Below are 27,190 nucleotides of genomic sequence, written 5' to 3' on the forward strand. Positions count from 1 at the left end.
TATGAATGCAAATGTTCTCCAACAGAAACAAGGAACATTTTACTGATCCTTAACCCTAACCCATGCTACATACTTACTCCTACATTTTGGAGTATTAGAGAATCTAATACTAACGAGCTTTGATTGTGTGGGCATGGCTGCTGCCTTGACTTTTTAAAATTTATTCTGCAGATATCCTTGCCTTATCCATTGGCAAGCAATAATAATGCATCTTCCTTCACAGCTTCCCGGTTCTCAGTTAGTATGTTCAGATTCAAGCATCTCTATAGCCAAACTTTGAAATATCATTTACTTGTTCTAAAAGTAATCTTTAAAATATTCAGTCATCTCTATACTATCACTTTATGCAGTTGTTTGCATAAATGATAGTGAAATAAGAGTAATGGAACATAGAATGATACAGTAGCTGTGTAATAAGAATACAAGTGATTTTTCTTTAAAAAAAATCAGTTGTCAGGTCCAGACCAACAACAACGTAGAATAATCCAGTCAAAATTCAGTTCTTTATTTGTTCATACCAAATAGATAGAATCTTGCCAGTGTAAACCTTTACTATTCTCACTTTAGTGAATATACCCTGGGAGATTCTAGGGAGTGGCTGTTCTAACTCTCTTCCTCTGTCTCCTATCCAGCTGTGGTTATGTCGTCTTTTGTTGCATCCTTGGAATATGCTCCCTTCTTCCCTGTAAATTATTACATCACTGGTAAGCCATCATACCACCTCTCCCCTCTGTTGACCCATCACATCCATAGGCTAATTACCCTTCCAATTAAAGACTGGTTTAAATAGAAAAATATTTTAAATTCACCTTAACACTTGTACAGGTCGATAAAAAGGGCAAGTCAGTAGGGTGGAGTTTATTATTTGAAAGAGAATGGGAAGAGATCCCATTCTCTTGTACCTCTCAGCCTAACACAAATGAACAATAGCTATTCAGAAAGGACAGGAATGGTAAGGAAACAGAAGTGCATAAGGTTTCTAGTTATACATTTGTTTGTGTTACCTCTAGTCATCTGTTGTGGCCCACCGGCGGCTGACGGAGCTGGCAGCAGAGTCGGACAGTAGTGAGGAGGTTGTGAAGGAACCTGGGCCAGTCTTGGAGGCTGAGGAAGGCTTGGACGAGGGCTCTGCATCAGAGGCAGAGATGGGGCCAAGGCAGGCTGGCAGTCTCAGACTCAGACAGCAGTGAGGCGGTGGAGTTTCTGAAACCGGTTGCCAGACTGCGCATGCACAGGGCTACCAGGAGACAAGAACAATTGAGAAAGCAGGATCAACTCAGGAGCAAGGCCACACCTCAGAGATGATTGGCCCCTCCCACAGGACATAAAAGAGGAGTGAACAGGATGTGAGCTTTTGCAGGAAGCAATTAGTTTGTCTGGTTGATTCAAGCTTTGAAAAGTTCTGTTTGACTCTGTGTCAAGTTTGGCCTTGCCCTGCATTTGGCAATTGCTTCTCTGGCAGCATTCCAAGTGTGATAAGGTGGGTGTTTATAAACATTCCCCTGAAAGACTCTTTTGCGAAGCCTTGCAGGCTGTGAATTCACAGTCGTGGAAATAAAAGAAGTTTTGCCAGGACTAAGATTGTATTTTATGCTTTCTAAGGAAGCCTAGGTCAGAACATCATCCTTGTCCTACAATCATTCATTCACTGACCGTTTGAAATTACAACAACATGACTTATGGCCATTTTTCACAACTGAGATCATTGCATCATCCCCATGGTCACAGGATCAAAATTTGTACATTTGGCAACTGGCATGTATTTATGACAGTTGCAGTGTCCCAAGGTCATGTGATCACCTTTTGTGATCTTCTGACAAGCAGTCAGTTCCTCACAATGAGGAAACCAGAGTCATTTAACAACTATATTACTGTCTTTAACAATTGCAGTGGTTCCTTTAACAACTGTAGCAAGAAAGATTGTAAAATGGGGCCAAACTCACTTAATGAATGTCTTGCTTAGCAGTGGAAATCTTAGGCTCAATTGTGGTCTTAAGTTGAAGTCTCCCTGTATTAAGTTTACAGAATTGCATATTCAACACACACTTAACCTTTTTCCGACTATGCTGAGAAATTTAGGTTGCAAGTGAAGAGAAGGACCAGGGGAGACATGACAGCAGTGTTCCAATATTTGAGGGGTTGCCACAGAGAAGAAGGGCTCAAGCTATTTTCCAAAGCGCCTGTAGGCCAGACAAGGAATAATGGATGGAAACTGAAGAAGGATAGATTTAACTTGGAAATAAGGAGAAACTTTCTGACAGTGAGAACAATCAACCAATGGAACAGAAGTTGCCTTCAGAAGTTGTAGGAGCTTCATCACTGAAGTTGTGGGAGTGCCATCACTTGAGACTTTCAAGAAGAGACTGGACTCCTATCTGTCCGAAATGATGTAGGGTCTCCTGCTTGGGCAGAGGGTTGGACTAGATGACCTACAAGGTCCCTTCCAACTCTGATTATCTGTTAATTCTACAGTTCCTGCAATGGCAATCTAAGGATCAGAGCAAAATTTGAATTCCCTCCCCAAATGAAAGAATGGGATCTGACCTTCAAGGTTTAAAAATTCCCCGTGCCATCACTTAACTGAAAATGGGTATTTTCTGATGTGAAACGTTCTAATAAATATTGAAAAGAGGAAAAAGGAAGCACTGACAAAGGTGGGGCAGCAGAGCAGTAGGGTGATACGTGTACCTTGCCCATTGTTCTTTTTGTAAGTTTAATCTTAAAAGCCATCCATAATAGCATAATAACAATTGTCTGCTCTAAGCCTCCCTGGGAATATTGTGCACACTGCAGTAGTCAAGGAAAAATAAAACCAAGACATGAATAACTGTTGCCAAATCTGACTGAATCAGGAAGAGTCACAGGAGGGCACCAAGTAATTATAAAATAACATCCCTCCAATACTAACTTACTCCAGTATTAACATTCCGTAACTGCTCTTTATTCTGTAATAATGCTTTCTCTTTCCCAGTAGAAATAACTACTTCATAAATGATGACTGCAAGTTAAAAAGCATCCCTTCCACAGGTCAAGTTAGAGCAAGGAATATAAACCTGTTTCAGTGCTCAAAATATTGAACAGCATTTAATCAAATATTTGTTCAGAAAATCTGTTCTGTCCCTGATCATGAAGATGTGAGTAAAATGTTTTACACTTTGGAGAGTGAATCCTTTTCCGATGGCTTTTTTCTTGGTCACCATTCAGAATTTATGAAGGCATACCTGCCTAGAATTTAAATATGGAGCCCAAAAGGGTATTTTGATATTGGAAAAGTACCAGAGACAGTTCCTTCTCTGACAGGACCAACTTGGGGATTGGTGAGGACACGAGGTTATTTGATATCTAGGTCTCCCCTTCCATAATATTTTGACATGGGTTAATTGCCAACTTCACCTATTAAGAGAAGGATAGATTGTCCTCAACTTACGACCACAATTGAGACCAGCATTTCTAATTGCTAAATGAAAAAAAAATTGTTATGTTTTGCCCCATTTTGTGACCATTCTCACCACTGTTAAGTGAATTGCTGGATTTGTTAAGTTAATAACATGGTTGTTAAACAAATCTGGCTTCCCCATTGACTTTACTTATCAGGAGATCGCAAAAGTTGATTGTAAGACCCCCCTCCCCCAGACACCGCAACCATCATAAATATGAATCAGCTGTTAAGCCTCTGAATTTTGATCACATGACCATGGGGGATGCTGCAAAGGTCATAAGTGTGAAAAATGGTCATAAGTCACTTTTTTCAGGGTCATTGTGACTTTGAAGGTCACCAAACGAACTGTTCAAATGAATTGTAAGTTGAGGACTCCCTGTACAACAAAGATTGTACAACTTTCTTCTAAAAGAATGAAGTACCATCTCAGTTTATTTTGATTCTGAGGCCATCAGTGACTGTGTTTAAAATGACCTGATTAGGCCCAGTAAAAATGTCACATCAGAATTATCCCCGGAAGAAAACTGAATGCGAAGCAGCTGAGGAAAAGCGATGCAAAACATAATTATTTGTTGGTTTTCAATGGTTAAATGATTAAAAACCAACACAGTGAAATTAAGTTATTGTCAATGAACAGAGTTTCCTTTTGATACTTCAGGCTCATCATTATTTTTGAAATGTCCACATTAATTCAACCATTCAGACCCTTTCAAATATTGATACTGAAAACTGGCCAATATGAAATAGCTTGGATTGAAATGGCTATTATGGCTGTCTTTGAAAAGATGTTGCTGCTCTCCAACAACTGCTCTAAACATGTGTAATTCACTGGATGCTTATATTCCAGTAAATATCAGTTGGATCATCTGCAGTGGATATAATTTTAGATCAGTACCTGGGTCAGTAAATACACCATCTAACAAATAAGGGTTACAATGTATTTATAAGTATTTTATGATATCTTCATACTGGATGGAAAAGTAAAATTATCCCCCCCCCCCCAAAAAAAAACAACCCCAAAACTCAAAGCATCTTTGCTTTTAATGATTTCCAACTGAATATAATTTTGTTAAGAATGTATATAAGAATGTATATAATGTATATAAGAATGTATATAATGTAAATGTATATTTATGTCTTTCTGTCTGTCTCTCAGTCTGTCTGTTTTAGATCTTAAACCAAACTTTCTAAAACCAGAACCTAATTTGGCATGGGGTAAGATGGGAACGATAAAAACACAAAACTGAAAATGAGCCAGTTTCAGCCAAAGGCTTCAAGACATAATAATAATAATCCTCCCAATGGGCAGTGGTACAGGAGGTTGCCAACGCTAAACTTTTAGCTTCCTTTTTTTTCATCATGCGATCCAGAATGATGCTATTTTTAACGGGTTAGAAAGGACTTCAGAAGCCCTATTCTGCTCGCCGTCCCTAGCTTATTAATACCTGCAATCAGCAAAGTAATATATCATTACCCAATTACACCTTACCCAAGGTCCAACATAATCCATGGCAGATGCAGCACCCCCAATGTACAGGGAAAAGCTTTGCAGGGTAAAATAAAATCTTTCCTTGATTGAATGAAGGAGGAGGGCTGGCTGTGACTACAGAGAAAACGAAACTTCATTTCCCTGAAGTGACTTGGCATCAGGCTCAGGCATAACATGGTTTCTTTGGTTTCATTTTAACATGATGTACACACCTAGCCATTGTGATTAATAAGCCTATAATATATAGGTAAATGTTCTGATTAAAAAGGACCATTATGACAGTTAACAAAACAGAGTTTAAATAACCATGGTGGAAAACAGTGTTTAAACACTCAATAGCCATGGAACAAAATCTTTCCTGAGTATGTTTCCATGCAATAGACTGGGACTTTAATTGATTAGTCTGCATTTATTCATATATATTTTTTACTTTAACAAAGCAATCAAGGACAATAGAAGGCTTTGATCAGTCAAAATACTTGTAACTGTTTATTTTAAATGAGAGAAAAAGGGGTATTTGATCAGTTGATAGTTTTTGAACAATGGAGATTATGGGAGGAACAGAACATAAAATTGCAAAAAATACTTTTTTAAATTTGCTACCTATACCAAACTTCCTTGGTTTGAGAAATGATTACCACAATTTATGAAATATACTCTCATCAAATTGCAATTGTTTGGCTATGTGTTATTTGACATTGTCTTGCTCTAACTTTGTTGATAAAGCTACTTTGAATCATTTCTGACTGCCTATGATTCGGAATCATCAGTATGCAATTCATGTGTATGCTTTTTCTGCATGTATGGTTATTTCTGCTAAGTGTCTGAATATCTCTCCTTATTTACATTGAAAGAAAGCTTATAAGAACTAGGTATTTTTACTTCATTGGGTACCTTTCCTGCTAATATAGGCAATGGGAATCAATTGATACAGCCTAGCTACCCATCATTTTGATGTACAATATTATAACATGAAAGACTTTCATCTTCCAAATGTCAATAGAACTTACTTCCAACTACAGTAAGGTTCTGTAGGATTGCTGCCCTAATTTGCATTTGTTTAGATTAGCTGAATATGATTAGCTGAATATGATTAATTTGCATTTGTTTAGATTAACTTAAGTCCAATTTTAAATAAGTTAATTTTACAACTTTACAATTTTAAAGTCCAATTTTACAATGAACTCTAAGTCTGAACTTTAATTTATTTCTATCATTTTTGAAAAAATAGAAAAGTTTAAAGTTTGATTAAATCTAGAGCTTGGGAAATATTTAATAGTTTTAGACTTTATTACCAAATAAAATAGGTCTTCTTTTTATATGTCCAATTGTTTTGCTTTTGCTAGTAAAGGGAATAACTGATGAGCATTATGTATCCTGAAATTTATCCTTTAATTTGTCTGTAAGAACTACCCTGCAACACAATAATCAGCACTTTGACAGACTTTGATACACAAAATATTAAAAAGTGCACAGATATTTGAAATTGGGTTTGATTCTCGACAATCATATTTATGCTTTGAGCCCACCCACTTGCCTCTTGCCTCAGCCACAAGTGCCCCAAGCATATTTTACAACATATGTGTGTGGCTCTTGACCTTGTGATCTGATTCAGTTTGAATATTTTATATAGAACCCACTGGTTGCAAATTGTGAAGCAGAAGGCCATTTTCAGGGGGGGAAACCTATTTGAATACCTTATTAAATTAATTAGAGTATTTCACCATTTTTAAAAAATGGGAGTATAATCCAAACTATTAACTCCTCAATTTAATTAATATTTAAATCTCCACCTTGCATCAATATGTTCAATAAATTGAATAGCCCAAAACATGGTGCTTGCATTGCAGATTTAAAAAGTCATGAAAAAAAATGTTATAGTGTCATATTATGAACATATTTTTCCAGTTTACCACTGAGGATATATTCATCTGGCCACAATGATACTATTAACATATTATTTGTTGTCTATGAATCACTGGAATATTTAAGAAATTTGCCATTTTAAAACAAATAACTTACCATTATTGTCTACATTAAATAGTGAAGTTATACTATTATGCATGTATGTGTCACAGTCCTCTGACCCCAATCCTAATCTATTAAAATCAATAGTTTTTGGTCAGAGTGAGTGAAAAATTGCTTTGCTAATGTGTTTCATGATGTGGTTTATCTCCAGGACTGAAGCATCATTCTTAAAGCCATTAAACTCCATGGTGCTTACCTCTAAATAAGTATGGATGTGGCTGCACCAACAGTAAGGAGACATAAGCCCTTATACTAGCAAACTAAAGTAATTATCTTCAGAAACCAACAGAGCTGATTCTTCATCTTTATTCATGTACACCAATAAAACTGAATATCAGAACCACACTTCTGTCAAGGATTTTTATCTAATGGCCTTGAACAAGTTACGGATTCTATAAAATGATTCTAAAATGGAATTCATAATAAATAGTTGAAGGAGTGTCGTAAAGATGAATGCAGGAAAAATCATACACCACACCATACATTGACAAGTTTTCTACAAATGTTTAATCATTAACATTCAAACATAGATAACTTTATTTCACTACATATATTTTATTTATTATCAGGCAATGTTAAATGTATAATGGCTTCGTTTCTCAAGCTTCTAAAGGTCTTATATATTTGAATATTTTCTTAGCATATGAGAGAAACTGAGTTATAATCAGATCTTCTCTCAACCCACTTCTCTGAATAATTTTTAGCAAGGTGTACCCTTGATCTAAGAATGGTATTTCTGCTGAATGCCATTAAGGAAGCTCAAACTCCATGTGTATATCACATCCCTTTTCATGTTTCTCAGAAGAATTTGTCTTGGCTAGTATTCCAGATAAAAGTGAAACATGGGACATGTAGGACAAAAGATTGCCTACAAACTGTTATGTTATGGGATTGAATAAATTTGCTGTGAGTTACATTGCACATGAAGAAATTAACAGTTCGCTCTTATGCAAGTGCCACTCAACTAATTATCATTAATTGTAAATAACTCCCACATTCTGAGCCACTAATATATAAATGTAAGTGGAAGCAAGGCCTCCCTCAAGTCAATGAGCAAAATTCCCAAAGCTAGTGAAATTTTTGGTACTTGATGCAGACAGTGCTGTAAGTCATTCTGTCTTTCTGCTGCAGTAAAAGAGGAACCACAACAAATTAAATTTTATCAATTTTATTTCTTTTTCTGGTCCTTTATCAAATCTGCTTCCTGGTTGCTGATGGTATTGTAGCCCATAAAAGAGAGGGAGGGAGAGATGGGATGGGGGGGGGGGAGGGATGAGAGGGGGAGAGAGAGAATTCAATTAGCCTGTGAATTGATTCGAGGATATATATTGTTCCTGCCTTTAGCAGTTCCCTACCTTTGTTTTAAACTAAGTCTAAACTTGATCTAAACTTTCTTAGGAATACTTTTGTAAAACCATCACAAGATCTTGTAATCTTCCCAACCCCACCTGCAGTCCCACTTTTCTGTAAGGATCAGTGTCAAGGAAAATATCAGTTTGAAGCTTTAAGGCATAAGCATCTTAAAAAGAAAAGAAAGCAACGATGAATGTAACTGAAAGAAAATGAAACATATGGTTATAGGTGTGTTTTAAAGTAAAACAAAAACAGTTTGAAACTGTATTAATTATTCTATAGGGGTAACAGGGTTGCAATATTCTCAGTTCTGACTAACACCAGCAGATAACAGCAAATCTGAAGAATTCCAGACATTCACAAGAGGTTTTGTTTGCTAGAGTGGATGTGTTTGGGGGTGGAGGACTCCCCTCCCTTTTCTGTTTGCCATAGTTATAGGTTCAAGTTTCTTTATCCTGCCTGAACTGGAGGTGAGTTAACAGACCAAATGAAAGCTAAATGGTCAAAACGAAGAACTTACCTGTTTAAGAAAGAGACAGAATTGTTTTCCCCTTCCAGTGTCATCACGACCCACAGCATCCCTTCTTGCCCCTGATCCTATTTATTTGACAGCCCAATCCTGCGATCAGAAGCCCTTGGAATGATGATGCAGAATATCACCCTTGGTTCCCGGGAAGGATGGAGCTGGCCGGGGTGGTGGTGGTAAGGGTGGGATTTGTATTTTAATTACTATGTAACTAAGGAAAGGGATGGAGTGTGTTTGGAAAGATGGAGTGGGACATCTGGCTCAAATGGATTACTGTTTTGTTTGTTTTTTTCAGAAAGAAAAGGAGGCAGGCAAGAACTTGGAATTTGGTAAAATCCTTTTTGAGGAATTTCTGTCTGGGGAAAACACCTCAATTAATATTGATACTCATAATCACTAATATTCATTAATATCCATTTATTACTTAACGGTACTTAATACTGTTACAAATCTCTGTCACCCAAGCCTTTACTTTTAGAGCCTTCTGTATCCTGGACATTTAGCTTGATTCATTTGTTCATTTGAAAACCAACAAAACAGGCCACTTGGTTATCTCCTATCCTTGTCCCCAAAATTGCTTAGGTGCACTAAGCATGGTTCCATCTGCTTAGTATTTGGATGGGAGACCCAGAGGAAATGCTAGGGTTGCAGCTTGGGAAGAAAATCTGGATTGAAGGAAACTGGCAAACTCATTTTAGATTTTGCATTGGATTGTTTGCATCAAGCAAACAATGAGCACATGAAATCACCTGCTGGATGGTCAGGCTGGACTCAAGGAAAGTTCACTAACCATAGGATTGTCTGCAGGGAGGGGGTCAAAAAAAAGTCAAGATGGAGTCCACAACGATGCTATCGAAGCTCCAGGTGATTTTTGTGTGATTTGCACCATCGAGAGCATTATCCTGATATTTTTTTTAAACCCTACCTGAGAATAACCTCTGCAGAGGGGAGTTTAGGGACGGGTTGAGCTGCTCTCTGGGAGAAACGTTAGTTATCGGGCGTGAGGAAGCCACTTGGTGAAGGCGAGGCCACGTTCCTGAAACGAGGTGTCCATCTCTTGAGTTTGTCAGGGCTCATAAAATGGGCATCGATTATTCCAAGAGCCATTCATTATCGCCCAGGATGCTTACTGCAGCAATGGGAAAGGTTAAAAAGGAAAGCGACCCGCTGCCTGCCTGACACAAAGTCATTAGGTAAACGAGGTATTCATACAGGTTAGAACGAAGGTCAGGCGGATTGTACGAGAAGACGGAGGATGAGGCTCTGTCTTGAGCCCGGGAGAGAGCAACAAAGGCAAACACAGCTGACCCTCCCAAATTAACCTCTCCCTCCCGTCCCCGGGAAGAGCGCAGCCTTACTCTGGCATCTGTCCGCATCGCTGTTGGATGCCCGGAAAAGAGGTCCGGTCCTTCGGGCGGGCTTTTGGACCGGGAATGGGAGACCCGGTATCCCCACGCCCTCTTTCCTCGTTTTATCAAATAAAGAGCGAAGTTTGAAGAATCGCCCCATCACCGCCGATAATAATCCGTAAGATCAAGAGGAAAAGATGGGGAGAGCGATACTTATTTATGTACATATTTTTCCCCACTCTAATTACAGAAATTAATCCTCTTATGGCTAAAAGATAAAGTCCCAAGCATGTCTTTGATGTTTAATGGCGCCATTTGTGGCCAACCTGCCAGCCGATTATGGGATAATTGTTAAATGCTTCATGTTTTTAGGGGAGGGGATGAGGGAGAGTTGAAACCGGGTTTCCTCTCGTCTCCAAAACCAGGACTGAACCTGGGATAAAATTTGGAGCGGCTGCTTTTTTTCACTGCCCTTCGTTTGATTCATTCGGCCTGTCGCCTCTGTTCCTGTTTAGTTTATTTTCACAGGAGAACTGTTCTCCAGTCTTCCCGTTCCCCCATTCAGCATGCCATAAAGTTTTAAAAGGTGGGGGGGGAGGGATTTTGTGACTATCACCGTCCCACTTCCCAAGGATGGATAATTTTTTTCTCTCTCACCAACAAAACAAAACAAAACACACACACACACACACACAAAGGTGGGGTAGGATGGGGAGGACACCCATAAAGCAAGCCCTAGCAGCTCTTTTCCCGCGGCTTCATTTGGCCCAGTTCTCGATTTCAAATTTCTGGGGTGGTTTTGGATGCCACTGAGTAGAGAGGAAACCATCTGTGGAAAAGTGGGGAGGCAGACCAAAGTCGACCAATTGCCCCCTGAAACCCGAATCTTTCCCCTTCCCTATTCTCAAACACCTGCTTCATTTCCTTCAAGGAAGGAAGGAAGGAAGGAAGGAAGGAAGGAAGGAAGGAAGGAAGGAAGGAAGGAAGGAAGGAATTAAAATCCGCACAGCTTCTTTTTTGCGAATTCCTGAAAGGAAAGAACAAAACATCGGATTACACATAGATCATCTGGGAATACTTAAGACAGGTGGTCTTAAGTATAGCTTCGGACTTTCAGACATTTTGACCTGGGGAGATGTTGTGGGGCTAAGTCTGCGAAGAAACGCGATCCAAAGTCCCCAAGAACTCATCGAAAAATGCCTCCCTACGCGTCCGCCTCTCCCTTCCTCTCCCTCCTCTCTTTAGGCGGAAGACTCGCCGCTTTTCCGCGTAGATCGGCATGGAAAGCGCTCAGCCTCAAAGTCAGCCCGGGGCAGCTTGGCGGCCTGAGGCACGCACATCCTCCCAGAAAGCCTGCGGGCGTTTAGAGACGGTTTGCGCGGAGCCAAGGGAGCCTTTCCGAGTCTCCGTAGGTATCCGCGACTCGGTGGCACGCTGGGTCGCTGCGCCCTGGACGCTTTAGTTTTGCACAGCGGAACCGTCGACCACAGAGACATCCGAAGGCGCTGCTTGCCGGCTCGGCCGTTTTGGAACGCGGTTCGGATCTCCCTGCGCAATTCAGAGGATTCGGGTAGCCGAATCGGGCACGGGGCGCTTGGTCTGACGCAGCCCCTTTTGTGCTGCAGGCGGCGGTTTAAGGCTCCTTGCAGCGGGACTAGGTTGGCTTAGAGGCCCAAAGCGGTTGGGCTCGAAAGCGACGTCCAACGGTCCTAGATTCCCACAGGGAGGCGAGGCGAGGCGAGGGCTTCCTTCGCAAGAAAGAAAGCGGGACTTAGGAAAACGTTTGGCTTAACTTTCTACTTCTGCTGGGATTAAAAAAAAAAAAGCACGGCATCCTTCGAGGACTTTGCCAGGGTTTCTCAGTTTTTCTCCTGGATAAGAAGGCAAAGTTGTGGCAAGCAGTTCGAAGAAAAGTAGGCGAATTTTATGTAAATGAGGAACTCCGAAATTTATTACAACCCCGCCTGTTATAAACGTGACAGTTTTGACAGTATTGACAACATAAATATAGGTTGGAACACTGCACTTTTCAGACGCTTAAACCGATGGGAGCAATAAAAAAAAAAAGATTCGACAACAATATTTCAAATAATCGGCATTGATGTTTTGAGCCATCATTTTTTATACCTCCAATCGATTCCTCTCTCCCCCCCCGTGACCGGTCAGTTTTAAGTAAAAACCTATCGTAATTATTTACGCTATTGCCAATGACGGCCTAATAACTGTTTTCAATTAATTACGGTAGAGCTTAGCCTCGGCAGGGCCGTCACCAAAAGGCCCTTTTTTCAAGTAGCACAAAATCACCAGGATTACTTTCTCCGTGCAGGGCACCGAGGGGGGAGATTCATTAAAAAGAAAATGAAAAGTGCAGTCAGGCGACCCGAGTGCTGGAGAGAGAAAGCGCTGGACAGGGCCGGCCAGAAAGTGTATATTTCTCTCTCTCTCTTTCTCTTTTTTTCTCTGTCTTTCTTTCTCTCCAGAAACTGCCCGGGTCTTTTCGGAGACAACTTGCCTTTCCCCGAACTGAAATTGACCGGCCCAGTTGAGGCATTTCGTAAATGAGGCTTCCTATCGGCGGATGGGCCTTGGGGGCAGGGGTGCCAAAAGAGTCCCTAGGAGATGGAATCCGGTTCTTTCTGGCACGATCCACAACTCCTTTTACGCGCAAGCCTAGGCGGGTCTTCTCCGAAGGGAAGCCCATTGAATTGGAACAGACTTTCCTGGCAATTAAGTACGCAAAGCTAGCTGAGATCCATTAGACCCAAGGGAGAAGGCAACTTCATATTCCAGTCCTTTTGGGGGCAGAATAGGAGCGTTAGGATGTCCTTGGGTTCAAAGAAATCTTAAGTTTCCCCTGACACCGAACCGCTTAAAAAAAATAAAAAAAAAAATAAATCAAGCAGCCCTTCTGCCGAGATGGCCTTGTCCTGGGCCCCTTTTGCGTTTTAAGGAATAGCTCTCTTCTTTCCGCTCCAAGGACCGGACTTCGGAAAACGAAATTGTGCTGGGATCCTTGCCTTCCGCCAAATCTAGAGTACAAAAGGACCGGCTGCCCCCTTGCCCTCAACCCGAGAAAAAGGTTGCATTTAAGCAAAGCGGGGAGAAAAGGGCGACGACTGGGGAATGGGGGGGGGCAGGCACCTTATGCCACAAGGTCCGGCGCTATCTAGGAATTAAACGGGTAACAGGGACGGGATTTGATGAGTGCATTTTTGGGTCGGGGGGAAAAAAAATCCTACGATGGATTTTGGAATGTTAGAAATCAAGCCACATAAGAGGATGAAGATGAAGATGAAGAAAGAAGAAGAAAGAAGAAAGAAGAAGAAAGAATAAGAAGAAAGAATAAGAAGAAGAAAGAAGAAGAAAGAAGAAGAAAAAGAAGAAGAAGAAAGAAGATAAACATGATGATGATGACCATGATGATGATATAACGGACAGTATTCAAGGGGAGAGGGGAGGGCAGGGGAGGGAGAGAAAAGAAAGCCGCGAAAGCTGTTTCTAATCTTCTGACATTCTGCGGTTAGTGAACTCTTGGTTTGGAACCAAGCGGAGCATCAGCACCTTCGAAAACGACTTCCAGTTGTGTAGCCATTTACCAGTACAAAGAAGAAGGGGGAAAGCGGCCGCCTTGAGGGGCTGGGAGAAGCTGAAAGTTTGCTTGAAATGGCTGGAGTCCCGCCAGATAGCGCTAGAGGGCTGTTTATTGAAATGCTCCTCCAGTTCAGGGGAATCTTTACAGAATAAACAGGAGAGATAAAGAAGTAAAAGGAAGGAGGAGGAGGAGGAGGAGGGCAGCCCACTCCACAAGTGCCATGTTAATTCCTAGAAGTGTTTGGGAAGTATAATAGAGGGTTGTAAGTGAATAAAGAAACTGGAGTTCGTGTTGATTTTGAAACAGAAAAGGAAGTGAAGGAAGAAAAAGGAAAGGGAAAGAAAGGGTCCAAGAAGTAATTTAACGAGGGCCCTCCTAAACCAGCTTTCAAAGAGCTCCAGAGCCCTGGAAGAGAGGTCAGTAAGAGTTCACCTGATGAGTAAGGCTTGACTTTTGTGGAAGGAAAGGATTTGGGGAAAATAAGTCACAAGGTGAAAAAATGAAAGAAAAGGAAGAAAAGGGGAAGAAAAAAAGTGTTTCCTACCTGTAGCATTTCAAAAGGTAGAGAACTGAGTCACTATAAAATATATTAATATCTCCATAAATTAAGTTAAATATTTTGTTCTATACTTCTTTGCCAGAGCAGAATAATCTTTGTCTACAGTGCAAGGTACTGAAGGTGGGGGAGGGGAGAGAAACCAATTACAGAATTTAATTTCTTCTTTCCAGAAATCTCAGGGAAATCATCAAGCCCAATTCAATAGTCCAGTCTAGTCCAGAAACAAAAATATGTGAATTTCAGCTGAAGGCAAAAAATTTGAATATAGGTGGGATCAAATTTTGTCCATGACATTCCTAGGCATCCCTAGTTATCAATTTAGGTTCTTGGATCAGTGTTTAGAATTTGGAGAGGAAGAAAAATAAAATACTGAACATCCTTCCAAATTCAGAAAAACTAGGAGGTGCCTAAACTTTTAAACAATCCCTGCCTTTGATCTGACGTGTTTCTTGTGGCTTTATTTTTAGTCACACTTCAAAGTAAATTATTGAAAAATAGCCATAATTCCTAGGAAAAAACGAGGGCATTTCTTCAAATGTTATTTGCTTAATCCAAAAGCAAAAGGGGGAAAATCTCTTCATTCTGGCAAACAAACACTGAATAAAGTTACAAACAAGATTACGGTAAAGTTATTTGTCCTTCTAGTGAGGTGGTGATCTGCTAAGAGATGTAAAAACAGCTAAGAGGATGTAAGCCATACAAATTTAATGAATCTGATCAGTTGCATATACTTTTACATGGTTAGAAATCCTACATTGATGGTTTCAGACAGCATCTATCCATAGCAGTAAAAAACAAAAAAAAACAGTATTCTGGATTTTTAGTAACGTCTCATCTCAGCCTACTTTGTCCAAATCCCCTTCTATTTACAGAGCACTTCAAGGGAGCAAATTTGAAATAAAAATACATATATACTTTCAGAATCAACCGTGTTACCTGTTGGATGAGTCACCTTTGCAAAAGAGAGCATATTTTAAAAATAATAAAAAGACTTCCAAATGGTCAAGACGCTATCATCCTCTGCAACGTCTACTTGTTCAAAATACATTTTGATTTTCTCCTAAGAAAGAAGCTGGTTGGGAAGTTTGAAGAGATGCTGAGTCTCGGTATATCTATATATTTGCGCTAGCACACTTGCAAAAAGCAAATTGGAGAGGATCTTTAGCCTCCTGATTGTGTCTGTATTGTTTTTCTTGAAACAGATCTTTTGCCCTTAATGAATCCTAACACAGCTGGACAGCTCCTTCCCGGACACTGAGAACCCTCACCCCAAACTGACCCCAATTTGACACCACAAGATGAAATTTTACCGCCTGTTAAAACCATTTCCAGCCGAAAGGAAGGAAGAAAGGAAGAAAGGAAGAAAGAAAGAAAGAAAGAAAGAAAGAAAGAAAAGAAAGAAAGAAAGAAAGAAAGAAAGAAAAGAAAAGAAAAGAAAAGAAAAGAAAAGAAAAGAAAAGAAAAGAAAAGAAAAGAAAAGAAAAGAAAGAGCAAACTGGATTTTGGGTTGGAGCAAGAACTGTTTGACAGAGATACATTTCTACACAGGATTCCTGATTTGATGGTAATGATGACTGACATTACTTGGAATTTTTTAAAAAAATTTGGGCATTTTTCAACAAGATCAGTTATCTTAAAAGTCATTATAGCTGCAGTTCCAGGAGAAAGTCCCACTGAAAATTGCGGGCCTGATTTCTGAAGAAACTTGCTTAAAAATGCAGTAAGAATTCACAGCTTCAACACAAATATTATATCCATCCTGCCACAACCTCCTGCAAATGTAACTATTTTCTTCCTTTTTAAGTTAGATTCAGAATTCCAAAACCAATTACATGTGAGTGTGTGTGTGTGTATATATATATTCCAATATATAGATACACACACACACACAATTAACGTCTTGTTCTAAATTAAGACAATTAATGCTCTCAGATACCTACCTGAAGGTTTTTAAATAGACATGTGACAGGAATATATTTTTTTTAGATTTTTCACAAAAAAGTATGAAAGAAATCATTTTGTTGTTTTAGATTTGTCACAAGAAATAATGAAATACTTTGTAATCTTTTTGTTTGTTGCCTCTTTGTTTTAACATTTTTCAGAGTAACTTCAAATCTCCTAGGAAACCAAAATATATATCCAGGCATTTTAAAAAGAACTGAAATATAACAGGAATGATTCAATTAGGGAGGGGAGCAACAGAAATGAAAGAAGCATTACTGGAGCCTGCAAGTATCTCTTTCCATTCACATTTTAGATGTTTTTAAAGATTTCTGGTATACAAGTTTAAGTGGTATACGGAGATCTTTTTGCAATAACATTCATTTACTCTATCCAATACATCCAGCCTTAGTACAGAAAAGTTACTCATGGAGCTGCATTTTAAAAAAAAGGGGGGGGGGGGCCTGGCGGCAAAGCCGTTCCCACTTCTAGCTAAATCGATCTAAACCGACAAATATAGTCCTGGTCGGGTATGTGTTTTTTTTTTTAATAGAAAACAGATTTTTTAAAAACCCATCGTGTTCTATAATGAGGAATTGGATTGGCAATATTGCAACAATGCGATTCCCAAAGAATTTAGGAAAGTGACATTTTTGGAAGAAGGTGGGGGTGGGTGGGTGGGAAAGCTCAGAAAGTCCATTCCTGACAAAGTAGATCTCTTTTAAAGCAACCTCTTAGAAAGGTTCAGCTGCAAAAGTAGGAAAGGATTTGCATAACCCACTGCTCTATAGGTCTCCGGGCACCCAAAGGATTAGCCAAGTATTCATTACCAAGAATGTCTTGAAGCGCGTTACCGATTTCTACGACAGAGAAGAAAATACGGTAGGACTACCCACCCACCCCCTTCGCCCCCGAATAAGTCCGTTTTGTAAAGGAACCGATTTAAACGCAGCTTGAAAGAAAGCGACGTGCTGAGGGGCGGTTTTACTCACCTTTCTGCGCAAGAGCCGGGCGAACCAGCCACAGAGGGTAGCTAGCGGCTGCTCCTAAGAATCGCTTGAATCTTGGGAGAAGTCTTCTAGGAGAAAAGAAAAGCGGGGAGGGGAGAAGGGGGTAGAACAAGTAAAAGCAGACCCCCCACCCCCTCCCAAGGTGGCTCCTCGGAGCTTCAAACGAGCGCGCAAGTCAAGCTTTAAAAAGTCTCGCCGGTTCGTTTTTCCAGCTCTTTCGCCTGCCGGTTCGGGGACTGAGCTCAAGCTGCCAGGCTTGCCAGGCTAAGCGCTCCCGGGAAGCGAAGCCGTTGCCCGGTGGCGTTCCTCAAACCTCTCTCTTTCTCTCCCTGTGCTCTATATTTCTTTATAAGCGAGGGCTGATATCCCGCAGACAGCATTGTTATGATGGCTCATTTAATCAAACTGTTTAATTGCTCCGGTAATCACTATCATCATCGCAGGTACTCAATCATTCATCATTTTGGAGAGCTCCGTTGACCTCGGGAGCTAGTTCCCTAGCCCAGAAAAGATTGGCTGCGTTCCTTCCTCCCCGTGCCTTTGGCGGATTTCGCTTTTCCTCCCCAACTTTCTTTCTTTCTTTCTCCCCGGGACCTGCCCCCCGAGAACTGCCTCTGTCCCGTCCTGTCCCTTTCCCACTCTCTTTTTCTCGACGGAATCCAGTCTAAAATGCATGGCTGCCGCAGTACGAGGCCGTAAAATTCACAAGTAATCATTGATAAATCCCACCATTACCAGCATAGCCTGGTTTAGATTTTATGTGTGTGGGGGGAGAGAGAGAGAATGTGTGTGTGTGAGAGAGAGAGAGAGAGCAGGAGGGAGGGAGAGAGAGTACAAAACTGCAGCAATCAATAGTTTGACCATTGCTCCTCCCCCTTAACTTGAAGCATTCCCCCATGATTGATGATCTCGGGTAGCTTTGGTAATTGACTGCTCTGAGGTAAGGCATGTTTCGGTTCCAGCAAAGCGATTGGAGGAGGTTGCACACACTCGTGCGCGCGCACACACACGCGCACACACACCCCTCACCAAAATTAACGTGGTAGGTAGCGCTTGTGAGTGCTTGTGGGAGAGAGAGAGAGAGAGAAGTAAGACGGGCCGCGAAAGTCTGCTGGGTGTGTTTTCAAAAGTTCACTTGGTCGTAGGAACCAGAGGGCACCATCGCACTAGTTCTGCAGCATAATACAACAATAGCTGTGACTTTACGTTATTTTGAACAGAGAATAATAATAATAATAACCTCCCCAGTTAAAGAATACAGATTCTACAAAAGAACAAGCAAAGCGTGCTCAGGAAGGCACCCGAAGGAGGTATTAGTCACAATTATAAAAAGTGCAATAATACACACACACACATACAATTTGGAATAAAAGAGAGAAAGGGGGGGGATTTTCTCCTCGCTTTATAACGCCCAAGCAGCGCCAAAGCCCAGCCTAAAAGGATGCCTCTTCCTTTCCTTCCCTCTCTCCCACATTCCTCTGCGTAGACCCTCGTCTGGTACAGCAGCGTTGAGGGAACCGAGCACAGAGAACCGAGCGCTCCCCCTCCAGGAAAATTATTCTGAGTAACAGCAACCGCGAAAGGTAGCGAGTTTCACACAGAGAAGGAAACATGCGGCGCAGTGTTGAATGCACTCTACTGACAAGGATGGCGGACTTTGTTTAAGGCAGGCTAGGAGTTTCCGCTGGCGGAACAAGTTTGCCCGCGCCTCTTTCCAAACAATCGCCAGCGCCCGAGTTTCTTCGGCTCGTCTCCTGGACACTGGATCCTTGCAGGACTGAGAGTTTCCCCTCCGAAGAAGAGAGCAACGTACACCAGGCGAAGCGATGGCTAAGCAGCCTGCCCAGGCAAAGGAGGATATCGAAGGGTAAAATCTCTCCATTAAAAAAAGAAAAAAAAAAAGCAACAGATCTAGGCTTCTAAGGATACTTCCCCCCTCCTCCTCCTCCTCCGGGCTGTTTGTAGTTCCCACGCACGCACGCACCCAGCAGCCCCCTCCTTTCTGTCTTTTTTTTTTTTTGCTCCCTCTCCTGCTTCTTCTCTTCCTCCTCCTCCTCCTCCGTTTTCTTCTTCCACCTCCCGAGACTCCCTCTGTATCTTCCACTTTTTTCCGTGCCTCTCCGGAAAGGCGACCCCGGCTTGGTGGAGATTTCTGAACGCGCTGCATCGCGCCCCCGCCTCACCAGCCCGGCTGGCGTGGAAACAGCCCTGATTGCATACTCTGCGTAGCGCAGACTGTAAGCGCGAGCTGGCTCGCCCGTTTTCTCCCGCTCTCTCTCTCTCTCTCTCACTCTCTTCTCCCTCTCCCCTCTCCCTTGTATGTGTCTCTCTCTTGTAGGACTGGCTATGGCCACCACTACTTCCGGGTTCCGTCATTTCATTCTCCCGCCGATCAGCGCCGCAAAACTGAGCCTCTTCTATAAGCCAGCCAGCAGCCAACCTGCCAACACTTACTGACACTCACTCATCTCGGAGGGAGAGGTGAAGAGGGAAGACAAAATACCTACCGGGAGGGGGGGGGAAACAACGCGCGCGCACACACACACTCACCCAAGCACGCACACAAAAAGAACGGAGGAAGTCCACGTTTTGCAAACTATTCCATTTTTCTTCGCATCCTACCCCACCCTCCCCTCCCGGTAGCTTTTTTTTTTTTTTAAGAACCTATAGCTTTCCTACAAGCAAAACCCCAAACGCGGACTTACTGAGAGAAGAATCCGAGGTTAAAAGATTCCCCTTTTCTTCTTCTTTTTCTTCTTCTTCTCCTTCTTCTTCTTCCTCTTCTTCATCATCATCATCATCATCATCAGCCATCATTCATTCACTACCTTGACATTCCATGGCTTTGATTGACAGCTGGAGTGGCAAAAAGCCATGAAACACGACAGTTTGGTTACATGTGGGTTGCTGACGGGCCGATCGTAACCTTCAGTGTGGTGCTTGGTGACTTTTATGTTTATTTTTTTTTAAAAAAAATACCATCATATTTTTTTTACGTAAAAGAAGAAAAAAAGGAAAGACACAGAAAAGGGAAATAAAGAAGAGCTCGCTGGGGAAACAGACAAACTCTACGTGGTTTATTTTTCCCTACTTTTTATTGTTATAACGATTGTCTTTATGAATATTTACGCGCATTGGAGAACTCTATAAGTGGGTCTGACAAACAAGGGAAAAAGGGATTTTTTTTTCTTCCTTTCCTTCTTCTTCAGTCACTTTGTTGGTGTTGTTACTGGACTGGGATATTAAATATAGGACACGTCCCGGAGTTTATTGGAGCGCAGACTGATGGCGCAAAGGGTAGGTTTAAATCTCCAACACTTACCTTACGTATAAATCCTTTCTTAAGAGGGGCCTGTCGGATTTGCTCTTTCCCCGTTGCTGCTGCTCATGGCGGCCACTATTTAGAGAAACAAAACAAATAGCAGCAAAAATTATTCACTGGTTTTGTGTGTGCCTGTGCCTCTATGTCTCTCTTTCTTTCCCTCTCTCTCTCTCTCTCCCTCTCTCTCTGGGTGTGTGTGTGTGTGTCTGTCTGTCTGTCTCCCTCTGTGTGTGTGTGTGCGTGCGTGTGTGTGCAATTGTTCCACGCTTCTTTCCTCTGTAGCTTTTCCCCCAACAGCGCGATTTCCCTGCTCCTCTCTAACTGCTCAGTGGCGCGCGGTTTACAGGGGGGAAGGTTTGCCTGCTGCTGCTGCTGCCGCCGCCGCCGCCGCTTCTGCTGCTGTGGCTGTTGCTGCCGCTGCTGCCTGGGAAATACAGCTACAGTTGCTGCTTGGTTTATCTCTGATTTTGACAAGGACGAGGGGGAATTGCGACTAAATAATGTTTCTGGTAACTTTCAGATTATTTGCTCCCTTTCTCTCGCGCTCTTCTCTCCCTTCTCAGCCTTGCTAACCCTTCCTACTCCGTAGCATTAATCTAGTTACCGGTGGGGTGTTCGTTTATCTGTGGCCCCGTCTCCTCTCATTCGTAGACGGTTTCCTCCTTCTTCCCTTTCACACTTCCCCTTCCCGTATTTTGCCCTCGATAGAGCTTTCCCCACCACAGGCTCACATACACACACATTCCTTGCCCCCTTCTTCCCTTGCCCTCCCCCCAGCTCTGTCGACTGCACTTTTTATTTTAATTTCAGTTTGTATCGCTTTCCTCTCTGTTGTGCCTGGTCCTGGTTTGTAGTTTTGCTGTTTTGTCTGACTTGCCTGGGTGCTTTACTCTCTTCTGACTTCTGTTGTTTTTGTTTTGTTTTGTTTTTGTTTATTTCTCCCCTTTTCACCCTCTTTCTTTCTCGCTTTCCTCTCTCTTCTTCTGGTTCTATTCCCTTCCTTTTCTGGCCCATTTTCTTTTTGACAGTACGATGAGCTGCCTCATTACGGCGGGATGGACGGAGTAGGGGTACCTGCTTCCATGTATGGAGACCCTCACGCTCCCAGGCCGATCCCCCCAGTACACCATTTGAACCACGGGCCGCCACTGCATGCCAGCCAGCATTATGGAGCCCATGCCCCGCATCCCAATGTCATGCCGGCCAGCATGGGATCGGCTGTCAATGACGCCTTGAAGCGGGACAAGGATGCAATCTATGGGTAGGTACAAAGCAAGGCAAACCAGGCGCTGTGGCCCTTTCCTTGCAGCATATGTGATGTGTGTGTGTATGTATGCAAAGGGCCGGGGAGATCGTCTCTTTCAGGAAAGAGGGCAGGTAGAGGAATAGCCGGCCTGTAGAAGGAGTTCGGTAGGCACAAGATTTTTGGGGAGAACTGTACTGTGCTTTTTAAACAATCTCCCCTTCCTAAAATCCTCCTCGGGTTTTCTTCCTGAAATCTAGAGGACTCGTGTAATTTATCACTATAGATCACGATAGATCCCTTTCTGCATTTCTGTAGGTAATAAACACATTTTAGTCGATAAAGTTAAAAGCGACACAAATATATGGGAAAGTTCAGGTAAGAAATCTCACGGAGGATGCAGGGATTGACGGGGGCGTGTTATTTTGACACGCTGAAAATGCGTTCAGATTTTAGTGAAAGCGGTATGGCTAAGCTGCTCTATTCTTCGGACGCCCCAATCTTTAAGGCAGTTACTTAAGAGCTTTTTAAAATATTTTCTTCCCTGTTCTTAGAAATGAAAACAAAGCCTGGTTTCCCCAGACTCATTTACACACATGCAAATTCAACTGAAATCAGCTGAGATTGTGCTGTTTATTTATTTAGACGTTGCTCTGTAAATGCAGAATTAATCAAAGTAAAATGTGGGTTAGTTCTTGAAAACAAAGCCGGGGTGGCGGTATGTGAAGATTGGGGGAAATGCATTCCCCTCAGCAAAGTTTTATTTAGCTGACGTATTTCTTTCCTTCTTTAAAGCTTGCAATAACAGCCCTTGCGACACAACTAACACTAGAAGGAAAGATTTAGGAAAAGGATTTACTGGTTTAACGCACTGATCCCCAGGCAGTATCTGGCCGGACAATGGGGAGGAATTTATTCAGTCTTTCTTCTCTTTTATGGCGGGGCAGTCGATATTTAATCTGGACGCATTTCTTCAGCCTCCACCGCCCCGGGATCCCCTTCTTCCCTCCTCTCCTTTCCTTCCCAGATAGCGCGGCTCTTGTTACTTCTCATCAAACTAAGAAACGGCTCTAGACTTTGGGTAAAAATCAAGCCTTCCAGCGTTTGGTACTGTCGTGTCTTCGGCACGAAGGCTCTGCGAGTTTCTTTGCTAGGTTTCGACACTTTTCACAGCGCAACCTGGGGCTGGGTAATTGTGTTTGTTGGGCGCACATGGGTTTGTGGAGTTCGGTTCTGGCCCAGGATTATTGTGGGGAGCATGTGTTGTGTTACTTTTTATGTTTGCCTCAGTGTTGTTTCTTCCTTTAGTCTATCGGAAGGTTGAGGGACGTGAAGCTTGCGCGTGGAAATAGGTTGTGTTTCTTTTATTTTTGAAGAAACTTGTTGATTAGATCTTTCCACCCCTCCCGGTCGTTTCCCCCCCCCCTCTTAATGTCGTTCTCCCCTCCTTTTCTCTTTGTATGTCGTCGTCCGGCAGGCACCCGTTGTTCCCTCTGTTAGCTCTGGTCTTTGAAAAGTGCGAGCTCGCCACCTGCACTCCCCGAGAGCCCGGAGTGGCCGGCGGAGACGTCTGCTCCTCCGACTCCTTCAACGAGGACATCGCCGTCTTCGCCAAACAGGTCGAAAATCTTTCCCTCCCCGCTTTTCCCCGCCCCTTCCCCGCACACCCAGCCCCCACCATGAGCGCGCGACACCTCAAACCAAAGACACCCCCCCCCTTTCCCCTCAGAAGGAACCCCTGCAGAAGGCCCGCGCGACGAGGCCTTGGGGAAAGGGGAGGGCAACGCTTGCTCTGAGGGAGCTTTGGAGCGTCTGAGGGAAAATGTTCCGGGAAATCTGGGTCTGGGTGCCTTTCCCTTCTGCTTCAGCACCTCTCTATTATCCCCATTTTCCTCTTCCCTTCTGGCTGCAAGAAAGGTCTGCTGGGAGACCTTCTAGGATTCCCTTAACTCACAGAAGGGGGGGGCATTGTTAAAAGAGGATGTTGAGAAGGGGGGATAAATTTGAGGGCTGTTAGGCCCATTTCTCAGCCCTCTTGAAATTGTGAACTGGGCGAGAAGGAAGCTTGTGTGGGACTGGAAGAATGATGGTGGCCCCGAGTGGCCTAAGTTTTCAAATGTCTCTTTGGCATTGAAAAGAACTTGCCACTAATTCATGTTTTGATCTGTTACAACTAGACTGTGAGGTGTGGTGGGGGCACAGGCCCAACAAATAGGGAGTTTTTAAGGTAGCTGAAATACACACTGATTCCTACTCACTCTTCCCCCCTCCCCCTCCCATGTAGGTTCGGGCAGAAAAACCACTTTTTTCTTCAAATCCAGAATTGGATAATTTGGTAAGGTTCTGTCTGTTTTTATTTTGACCTCTTATGCTCTGGGAGACCCCACGTGCTTGGCCTTCGTTAAAATAAAATAATTAATACAAAGAAGGACGTGGAAAAATGCGTGTAGAGGTGCCAAGAATCTGAAAGAAAAAGAAATTATTCTTACCCAGCAGCTTCAAGGAACTAAAATTCTTGACATAGAAAGGGGAGGACAACAGATACTTGAGCTCCTAATTTGTTGCAAAGCTGGGTTTAAGCCCTGAGAAGCAAAAGAGAAGGAAATCGTGGCTTCAGAAAAGAGTTTGAAGCTGCTGAGTCTGTTTCTTTTGCTAATTTGTCCAATTTTAATATTAAAACTAATGAAAATCCACTTGAAAAAAAGAGGTGAAGGCAGATCATCCATTTGAAGCCATTTCACCTTGCCTTCTTTGTTTTTTCTTTTTAAAAAATGGATGGAGTGGTGAGTGGATGTTTAGCACTTGGTTGCTTTGCAGACTTTAAAAAAACCACAGGGGATGACATCTTGGCAAACCACTTATCGCTGTTTTTCTTTAAGTGTGTATGTGTATTTATGTGTGATTTGATGTTTTTTTTTTAAAAAAAAAATCAAGTGCTTTAGGTTAAAGTTGATGATCAAAATTGCTCAAGTGTGTCCAAAGAGCTAAAATCCTGGATAATGAGAGCATGCCCTGACAATCCCCCACTCCTTGACTTGCCTCCTTCTCTCCCTTATATGACAATTCCTCTGCTCCCTGTTTTCTTTCAGATGATACAAGCGATACAAGTCTTAAGGTTTCATCTTTTGGAATTAGAAAAGGTAAGAGCAAGGGAGGGCACTCCCTCTTTTTCTTTTCCTTTTTCTCCTCTGGGGAAATTCAAAAGGACACTGTAACTGGTACAAAGCACATCCTGACACTAAACCAAAAGTGCATGGTTCTTTTTCTTTTCTTTTTTTCTAAACCCCCCTCTTCCCCCACCCCTGAAATTTCTCCATTCTTTCCTACCTTCATTCAAGTATCTGCTATGTCCTTTCCTTCTCTGTCTTGGTTCCTTCTTGCAAATATTTGAGCCAGAAATAATATTTTAAGCAACTTATTCAGATTACATGAAAGACTAAATACTACAAGAAAATTACTTTATACTAAATATGTTTCCTTACTCATCTAGAGATTTCAAAATATATACACTGCTCTCTCCCCACCTCCTTTCACTTTTCTTGGCTGAACTCCCTTATGTTTTTATATTTTATTTATCCAGATCTCAGTGCTTCTGATAATATCCTGAAATTGGATTGTCTTCTATCTATAGAATAGGCTAACGTTTAATAGCTGTGCATCCCCCAACTTGTTGCTCAAACAAGTCTCTGGGGAATAATATGTGCTGTAACAATTTCTCTATTGTTTCCTTGCTTCAACTATATGCCTCTTAATTAGAGTTACTCTTAGAATAGATCACAGTGCTTTTTTTTTTTCAAGGGGGGAGATCAAGTTGCAGTCTAGAAGTTTTGTTTTCTCCCTCTTTTAAAAATGCATCTCTTTTTTTCTCTTCCTTTACTTAAATGTTACATTCAGGTTCATGAATTGTGTGATAATTTCTGCCATCGGTACATTAGCTGTCTGAAAGGCAAAATGCCCATAGACCTAGTTATTGATGAAAGAGATGGCAGCTCCAAATCTGACCATGAAGAACTCTCAGGATCATCCACAAATTTAGCTGACCATGTAAGTCTTTTCAATAATTTGTAATGGCTCTTGCCCATTTAGTAAACTCCTGGACTGTTATTAATTAAGGATTTTCTTACCATCACCTGTGTATTGGAATTGTTTGCTTTAGATTCACCTCTGTTACCTGTTGCAGAGCTATGGTGTAAATCTAAGTTTCTGATGGAAGAATATTCCTTTGTATTTTATTACTGAGAAGTATAAGTTCTGTCTTGTAAAGTTTACAACATTGATAAATTGAAGAGTTGACAAACTGTCTAGTAAAAATAGATAATATTTACTGCTTTATAATTCTTGTTATTAATGTTATAACCAAAAAAGAAAAGAAAATTAAAAATACTCAGTTATTTAAAAATGGGATTTCTTCCATACTTTATCCAGGCAGAATTATTAGCTATTGTATACTACTTTGAGCCAAAGTTATAAATAATAACACTACTTCTTCTATTGCAACTTATCACTGAAATTTGCACATCTTGCCAAGTGGCTGAAGCTTCATAATAAATTTCAATAATCTTGAGATGCCAATTATTTACAATATCTTTTAGAAGCTGCAAATAATTATGACTGAGTAACTACACATTAGCTGTTGGTTTTAACACTTTAGGAGTAGCTCAGTGAGTTGTTTTTGTTGAATATGCACAAATATATTGGCATTTTACATGAGCTGTTAATGCTTTATAGAAATGCTTATGAAAACCTGTTACGTATGTTAATAAGTTTATTTACTTTAGAAATGTATAAATAGACACATAGTGTTCAAGTGTGAATAATAGCTTATTTCTAAGAGTGGAGAGTGGAAAGTTTACACAGGCATTGTAAATAACTTCATAAAACAAGTGATATAAACTAAGAATAGCATACCAGGAACATTATTCTAACATGTGACAAGGGATTCCTGTACTATGTACAGGAATCTATAATAAGTTTTAGTCTGCCATGAAAAGTAAATAAAAAATAAAAAATATTGTCTACTTGTTTTCTTTCTCTTTTCAAAATGTGTTATCAGAAAGTTAAATATTTGCTTTTGTGTTATATTTGTTGACAATACTTAATAACAACAGAAAAAATACTAATTTGTTATGGACCATTTTTATATTTAAATAAATAGAAATGTTTTTGTTTCTTTGGAAATCTCCCAAGTCCAGATTTCATGACATTTTATAATTATTACCGTCAGAGCATATAAGCAAGGAAACACTGAATGTTTCCTTAAAGTTCTGTTATATAATTTATATCTACTAAGCTCTATGAAGCAATATCATAGTTTCAAAAATATTTATTGTTTAAAACTA

General features: G+C 41.4%; 1 protein-coding gene and 2 long non-coding RNA genes across 13 annotated transcripts in view; 2 read left to right on the forward strand and 1 right to left on the reverse strand.

Annotated features, from left to right (window-relative positions):
• Positions 1–8,108: 8,108 nt before the first annotated feature.
• Positions 8,109–20,077, reverse strand: LOC148133407 (uncharacterized). The gene is made up of 3 exons (XR_015746754.1): positions 19,992–20,077; positions 14,321–17,354; positions 8,109–9,964 (listed from the first exon to the last, which is right to left on the reverse strand). It is a non-coding gene; the product is annotated as an uncharacterized LOC148133407 (long non-coding RNA).
• On the forward strand, positions 13,905–15,693 carry LOC148133408 (uncharacterized). The gene is made up of 2 exons (XR_015746758.1): positions 13,905–14,192; positions 15,538–15,693. It is a non-coding gene; the product is annotated as an uncharacterized LOC148133408 (long non-coding RNA).
• Positions 18,757–27,190, forward strand: part of MEIS2 (Meis homeobox 2) — a 223,847-nt gene continuing 215,413 nt past the window's right edge. For 3 of the 11 annotated variants that reach the window (XM_087951746.1, XM_087951750.1, XM_087951753.1), the window contains exons 1-6: positions 20,936–21,117; positions 21,637–21,869; positions 23,329–23,470; positions 24,136–24,186; positions 24,941–24,991; positions 25,746–25,895. In XM_087951746.1, the coding sequence (XP_087807872.1) occupies positions 21,109–21,117; positions 21,637–21,869; positions 23,329–23,470; positions 24,136–24,186; positions 24,941–24,991; positions 25,746–25,895 (636 nt within the window). In that variant the 5' untranslated portion in view covers positions 20,936–21,108. Of the gene's footprint in view, positions 20,584–20,935; positions 21,118–21,636; positions 21,870–23,328; positions 23,471–24,135; positions 24,187–24,940; positions 24,992–25,745; positions 25,896–27,190 lie in introns of those variants that run through there. The other 8 variants (XM_087951748.1, XM_026664543.2, XM_087951752.1 and 5 more) reach the window with 8 other exon arrangements.

Source organism: Notechis scutatus, chromosome 1 (genome assembly GCF_049901735.1).
Source record: "Notechis scutatus isolate UNSWTSFEM ecotype Mainland chromosome 1, rNotScu1.2, whole genome shotgun sequence".
NCBI lineage: Eukaryota > Metazoa > Chordata > Lepidosauria > Squamata > Elapidae > Notechis > Notechis scutatus.